This window comes from Trypanosoma conorhini, assembly GCF_003719485.1.
Source record: "Trypanosoma conorhini strain 025E chromosome Unknown Tco_14.4_contig_00800, whole genome shotgun sequence".
NCBI lineage: Eukaryota > Euglenozoa > Kinetoplastea > Trypanosomatida > Trypanosomatidae > Trypanosoma > Trypanosoma conorhini.
In genome coordinates, this window is record NW_021704892.1 from 1 (window position 1) to 6,996 (window position 6,996).

A 6,996-nucleotide genomic window follows, 5' to 3' on the forward strand; every position below is an offset into this window, starting at 1 on the left:
CTCTCTCTCTCTCTCTCTCTCTCTCTCTCTGCGTGTATGTATATATATATATATATATATATATTTCGTTATTTCTGTCTTTTTCTCGCACTCCCTTCCTCCAGTTCCTCCTCGCTTACTCCACGTGTGCCTTTCCTAGCCTTATTACGGATACTATTTTACCTGGCAATGACGTGTGGGTTTCCTCCGCTCCTCCACTACGGCTCGCATCTTCCCATATAGCGCGGGTACAGGCAGGCCTCCCTCACCGAGTCCAGGTTCAGAAGCCACACCAAGAAGCGCTCCAAGCCCAAACCAAACCCGCCGTGGGGGGTGGAACCGTACTTGCGCTGATCCGTGTACCAATAATACGCGCTGGCGTCAAGTTTTTCGCGTTTGTACGCCTCGATCAGCTCCTCGTGGTTCCACATACGCATGGAGCCGCCGACAATTTCCCCAATTCCTGGCGCCAACACGTCAACAGACTCCGTCAGGGTGGGATCCTCTGGGTCTCGGGCCATGTAAAACGATTTCATCACTGCAGGAAAGTGCGTCATGAACACCATCTCCCCCAACAACGCCACCATGGCTCGCTCCGGTTGATCCGTGATATCCTCACCGAACTGGAACGGGGCGTTTGTCTCTGGGTTAAAAATGCCGTTGTCGTTACAAAGTTTAATGGCTTCACTGTACCGAAGGCGCCGGAACGGCTTCTTCGGGGCAAACCTCCAGCTCTTCGGGTCACGGGGATTTGCGTCTGGAGACAACAATTCCCCCGGATTCATGAAGGCAACCAAATGCCCCACCCGCTCAATGGTTCGATTGAATGCTTCCACAATCATGTCCTCCAACCTTGAGAGGAAAATCTCAAAGTCACAGATGCTGTACTCAACTTCAAGGTGTGAGTATTCACTTAGGTGGCGTCGCGTCTTGGACTTCTCCGCCCGATAGCTGGGGAGAATACAATAGACATCTCCCAACGCAGCGGTGCAGGTCTCAAGATACAACTGAGACGACTGTGTGAGGTAAGCATTCTTGCCGTAGTACATGACGTCAAAGAGGGTGGAGCCTCCCTCACATTCCGTGTTTACAAGAGTTGGCGGCGTTACCTCATACGTGTTTGTTGACCAAAAATATTCCCGAAAAGCTCGAATGACCTCATGACGAACCTTTAAGGTTGTTGAGCCATAGGTTCCACGAAGCACCAAGTGACGATCATCCAACAGCTTGTCAGGGGAGCTCTCAGCGGTGATAACATTTTCAATGCTGCCGTCGGAGTTACCAATAATGGCGTATTCATCCACGCAAAGCTCATATGGGGGCTGCAGTTCGGCCTTGGCCTTGGGCTCACATTTCACCGTGCCACGAATCGCCAAGGACGTCTCGCGGTGAAACGGCTCCACTTCACCGTTGAAGACGGCTTGAATGTACCCCGATCCGTCTCGGACCACCACAAAAGAGAGACGCGACTGGTGACGAACTCGGTGTGCCCACCCCACGACCTGCACCTTCGTGCCCTCCTGCACCGATGGTAAATCACCAATGCGTGTAATTGAATGCAGATCTACAACACGTTTCCAATCCGCGTTGCGTGGGCACTTGCTCGTCACTGCAGTTTCATCACTCTTTTTTTGAGCCAGGGTGGGGGACTTCTCCTTGGTCTTGGTCTCCGCTTCATCAACGACGACATCCTTAATCATGGGTGGCACTACTTCCTCAAGTACGGTCTTCACCACGGTGAAGTCGGCCCATTGTAAGCCCGGCACCTGCTTCATCCGGCCGAGCAACATGTTAGGATTTTTCATCCATGACGTCTTCAACGCCTTGAGATCTTCATCTGCCAATGCCGCCTTCACCCGTCGCAAGATTTCATCGTGTGAGACAACCACACCGACGCCACAGTCCCTTTCAAATGCGGCTGCATCGAAGGGAGTATCTTCCTTCATGGCATTCACCAACCGCACAGCGGCATCCACCTTTTGTGTGGAATCCAACTTGCCCTGCTTCACATATGCGGCGACAATAGCGCGGTGCTTGGGGAGTTTAACTTTGGTCCACACGTTAAAAAGCATCACCTTTTGCTCGCGAGGGGAATCCGGTTCCATGTCTTGGCTCGCAAAGAAAGCGAGGAGGTCCTGCACGCGTTCCGGCTTCGTAGACAGGTCCTTGGAGTTCTTCTCATCCAAGCCAACAACGCGTTGGAGACGCTCAAGCAATTCTGCGGGGGAAGACATTTTTGCTCTATCTGGCGAGTGAATAAAAGCTCTAGAAGAGGAAAGCGCAGCGCAGATGCAACTCCCATGAAGTGAATACTGCCACGATACAAATGCTCTCAGTCCTCCACGCGTTACATGCAGACGTTGTGGCTTGGAACCGGAAGACTTGGTGCAGCAGCAACCCCTGCAACCGAGCGGTAGCGGTGCCAGTCGACGTTCAAGGAAGCGTCGCAACGCCATGGCTATAAAGTCACACCTTCGCGCGGACGCCAGAATTTGTCAACAAACACGTGCGAACACACCCGCACAGATACAACGGCAGGCTGCAATTAAGAGAGAAGTGAGAGAAAAACGGGGGACAAAGTGTCTACGATCCAACGCTCGTTCATGTTTTAACAGTTTGTTGTTCTTGTTCTTGTTCTTGTTTTTTTTTGTTTTCGGTGTTGCTGTCTCGCCCTCTCTTTTCCTCATTCTCGCAAAGAATGTGAGAGGAAGCACATGTGTGTGTATGTGTGTGTAAGCGAGGGAAGGAGGGAGTTTGGTTCGTGGTGCATTTGTTCCTCCTGGACAAATACGTGTGCGCCTCCCGCGCTTCTCGCCTCTGGGGACACAGGCCACAGAAGATGGGGGAACGGCCAAATGTGGGAGTAAAACGACAAGAGAGCAGAAAGATGTTACGAGGATAAACACAACACTCGCCCACACACACGGCCCAAAAGAATCCACGTGGTACATGTACTCATCACACTGCTCCAGCTCGCGAAAAACCGTTGGGCAATCACGAAAAAAAAAATAATATATATATATATATATAAATAACAGGAAGAGTAATACAACTGACTATACATCCGCGGCCAATGGGTGCCGCCGCGACATTTCCAATCTTTCCATGCCATGATGATACAAGGAAAGAAGCAGTGCCAGATGCCGCTCTTGTTGCTCAACAAGAGCCGCCCTAGCCTTTTCCTCTGCCTTGACAACAGGCTCAAACACTCGCTGCAGAGCAAGGTAGGCATTGGCTGCCAACTCCGCTTCGTCTTCTTTGTAAGACTCCGAGACCTTCCTCCAGGCCTCCTCCTCCTCGGCGAGCAGCACATTTCTCACGCCCTTCTCATCGAACGAAAGTCGATGCTTCGCAAGTTTGAATGCTACAGGCTCATAGTACCGCATATCAATACGAGCAATCGTATCCAGAGCAGCTTTGGCGCGTGCCTTACTTCGCTCCAGCGCCTCACGCAAATATGCGTCTTCCGCCGACACAGAATGAGGATAGTTTGCTCCTGGCACTGAAATTGTGCGCGATCCAGCATCCTTTGCGCCCATTGCGGCTCCCTCCTGAAACACTGGAGCCTGTGGAGGGCTGACAGGCCGCGGAACGACGAAGGGGATCACGCCATTGGAATCCTTGGGTGCATCGGAAATACAATTTACCTCCGTATCCGAAGTCTCAGTGAGCTCCCCACGCAGGTGCTTATGGTTGTAATGGTGTACGTAGCCGCCGAACTCTAACACTGAGGCCTTCTCAATCTCCTCCGAAAACGCCCTTCGCACAATTTCCTCATCCAGTTGCTTCTGCTTCGCCAAAATGTTGCGCATTTCCATCGTGAGGGAGCGAAATGACTGACGCTCCCACAATAGCAAGTCGCAGCGCACATCTGCGTAGTGCTGGATGAGGTCTTGCCTGGCCTTGGAAGCCTCAATAGTCATTTGCATTTCCCCGTCAAGCCCCGCCGAATACGCAGTGTCCGCCTGACGAAACGCACCCAAATTATTTTTCTCCTTGGCGGCGGCAAGAGCAGGACCGGATATTGACGTCTTTGCAAAGACGCGGGAGAGCCACGCCGTTTCTTCCGCACGCTGCGTCAATTCTGTCATGTACGGCGCGCTGGGAAGCGAGGCAAGCGGCTCCGTGTCCCGGAAGGTCCGCTGCCTTGGCGCGGACGTCGCTTTGACGCCGCATTCCGGGACATCAACGTCCATCAAACGAAGAAGCGCTACCGTTTGTTCTCGCTCTTCATCTTCCACTTCCGCAATCACAGCACGGTAGCTGCGCTCGTCCCCAATAATTGCATCTCGAGCCACACGCTCTTTGCCTTCCAGGGCACGTCGCACCTTCCGTGCGAGTTCTCTTCTCTCAATGCTGACAAAAACTGCTGGGAGTGGCGCCTCCGCTTCGTCGTTCGGAGGAACAGCGTTGAGCTGAGACGATGACTCACGTGGCAGTAATCTTGCGTACGTGCAACGGTGTGTAAAGGGGTAGATAACAGGTGCCGGAAGCGTATTCGTCGCTGCAGCTGTGTCGCTGGGAGCCTCTTCTCCATCTTCAGCCGTTTTCACCTTCGCAGGGGGGGCGTTATTCGCGGCGGTGCCAGCCAGGTTCGGGGAGGTCCAGTGGGCGATGACGTCGTAGACATTTCGCCCATGCTTGTTCACGGGGGTAAAGAAGTTGTCCAGTGTGTCATCCCTGTTCACGCACGCGTCTAGGCGCAACAAATGCGGGTGTCCCAGGCCCACACGCGGCGCTAGACAATTCCCATCGGCATCGATGAAGAAGGCCTCCACGGTACGGGTCGAGAGATGTGGGAAGCGGCGAAATGTGCGGAGCATGAAGCTTGACAGTAAGTCACTCACGGCAGCCCCTTTGAGGGGCATCTGCAGTGGCACCGCAATCTCCGTGGGCGATCGAAATGCCTGGGCGCCACGAAACACACTGTCCCCAACCTCCGCGGGGTCGGCGTCAAACTTGATGGAAAAACAAAACGGGGGTTCCGGGTCCCTCTCTTCACTGTGCCGCTGGCCTCGCCCGGGCTCAGCACGCCCACCCGCCCCCACCCCGTACATCCCCTGCCGCCGATCGTTCCCTTCAGGCTCTCCGTGGGGGCTGGCCGGCCGCTCCCCTCGCTCTCGCCCGCTGCTATTTATGACTATGGGAGGAAACTCCCGCTTCTTGCGTTTTTTTGGGTAAAGCGAGCCGACCACGGCAGGTGCAGAAGGCAGAAAGCAAAAAAAAAACGTGAACCCCGACAGGCAGTTTAGCGCAATTTCCCCGCGCTTCCGTCGTTGTCATTGTTGCGAGTCTGTGGTTTCTCGCGACGGAGCAGCGGCCGGGGTTCTCCGGCGGTCACAAAACAAAAACAACAACAACAGCGTACACACTTACTATGAAAAATCTAAAGAAAAAAAACGATGGCATCATAGATGGAACAATAGCAATAAAGAAACAAAAGAAAACCTCCAGTAACGGAATACAATGTCGTGGCCAAGAACATCTACTCCGCATCCCACAGACGCAAATACCTGGTAAGACACGCAGCAGAAGCAATGCCAATGCCCCCGAATACCATGAAGGCTATGCCCATGCCTTTGTCCTGGTTTTCAGTAGGCCCACCCGAGAGTTGCTCTACGGCCACAGGGAAACCCAGATTCATGATGATATTCAAAACAAATTGAAGGAGTATAGTTAAGCTCGATCCTCGCGCGCGAAACGTCGGTGGGAAAATGCCCTGAGAAAGAGCCCAAAAAAAGCTTCCCATCCCGACCTCAAAGAAGAAAATGAATAGAGCAATCCCAAGACCTGAGAGCACCCGCTTCACCGTGACAGATACACCGACGGCTGGAAAGAGTGATATGCCTGTCAGTAAGCACGAAACTGAGGCCATAGACAATGCGATGTTAAACATGTGATCCGCTCTGTATTTAAATGATAATGGAATCGATACGAGGACAGACGCAAAATTCCAAGCCATAACAAAAAGGTTACCAGTAAGAGGTGCGAAACCCAAGGCACTTGTAATGGTAGGGGCATAATTCATGATTGCATTAATCCCTGTCATTTGTTGGGCAATGCAGAGGATAAACGCCGTAAAAAGAGGTTGAGCTAAGACACTCCAGGAAGGCCGTGCATTATTAGGTTCGGTTGCTCCTTCAACAACATCACTCGCACCCCCAACTCTGCCTCTTAGTGGGGCATTGATAGAGCGCCATTCCTCTCTTGCCCCCCTCCTAGGAAGCACCTGCTCTACCCAGTTGGGGGATTCTTGCATCAATAGACCAACAATCACGAGTAACCCACTAAAAAGGCTGCTCGGTATGCATAATCCTTGGTGGCGTACTTGCATATGAACGTCTTTCGAAAAATCCCGTGGGTTTAAGGCCAATCCCACGGCTGCCGCCAAAAGAATACCCAGCGTACACGCAAGCTGAAAAAACACGCCGACGAGCTGTCGATGGCACACAGGTGTTACCTCCTCCACGTACATGGGAGAAACAACACAAAGAACCCCAGAGACAACACCTGCCAGCACACGACCAACAATAACCATGGGATACTGTGCCGTGTACGTGGACACATGCGTCAAAAGAGACGCCATACATGCCAAAATGCCAGCAATTAAAAAAGTTCCTTTTTGTCCTGTCACAGTTATCAAAAACCCAACACCAATTGAACCAAGGCAACCACCTACAATCATGCTAGCGGCAAACATTCCGTTTTCCACGGCAGTGTAGCCAACTAAAGGCTCACAAGCACCGATTTGCGTATTCCAATGACAATGGCTTTGCCTATGAGCAACACCAGAATTGCACTCCGTCCGCACCAAACCTGTGCAAGTTGATTTAACAAATTCACAGTTCCCATTATGCCAAATACATTGACCCGGAGTAAAGCTCACGCATGCACTCTCCCCCGTGTTAAGAGAACACTCACGGCTAACCCTAACAAAGGTGTAATACGGCCCCACAAAACCAATGTTGTATCCAAAGAAACTGCCAGCAATGCAGTGAATCAACACTATTTGAAGAA

The 6,996-nt window shown here is 52.2% G+C and overlaps 3 protein-coding genes across 3 annotated transcripts, besides 6 other annotated features; all 3 read right to left on the bottom strand.

Annotated features, from left to right (window-relative positions):
• Positions 1-30: a microsatellite.
• A 9-nt stretch (positions 31-39) lies between these two features.
• Positions 40-64: a microsatellite.
• Positions 65-197: 133 nt separating this feature from the next.
• On the bottom strand, positions 198-2,435 carry Tco025E_08510 (putative asparaginyl-tRNA synthetase; the record flags this gene model as incomplete). Its single annotated transcript, XM_029375357.1, has 1 exon — positions 198-2,435. The coding sequence occupies one exon, from the start codon at positions 2,433-2,435 to the stop codon at positions 198-200; it is 2,238 nt and encodes a 745-aa protein (XP_029224523.1).
• Positions 2,436-2,595: 160 nt separating this feature from the next.
• Positions 2,596-2,631: a microsatellite.
• A 63-nt stretch (positions 2,632-2,694) lies between these two features.
• Positions 2,695-2,713: a microsatellite.
• Positions 2,714-2,987: 274 nt separating this feature from the next.
• Positions 2,988-3,013: a microsatellite.
• A 22-nt stretch (positions 3,014-3,035) lies between these two features.
• Tco025E_08511 (uncharacterized protein) lies at positions 3,036-5,036 on the bottom strand (the record flags this gene model as incomplete). The annotated part of the gene is made up of 1 exon (XM_029375358.1): positions 3,036-5,036. The coding sequence occupies one exon, from the start codon at positions 5,034-5,036 to the stop codon at positions 3,036-3,038; it is 2,001 nt and encodes a 666-aa protein (XP_029224524.1).
• A 282-nt stretch (positions 5,037-5,318) lies between these two features.
• Positions 5,319-5,341: a microsatellite.
• A 123-nt stretch (positions 5,342-5,464) lies between these two features.
• Tco025E_08512 (putative glucose transporter) lies at positions 5,465-6,996 on the bottom strand (the record flags this gene model as incomplete). The annotated part of the gene is made up of 1 exon (XM_029375359.1): positions 5,465-6,996. A coding segment is annotated over one exon (1,532 nt), but the record flags the coding sequence as incomplete, so codon positions are not given.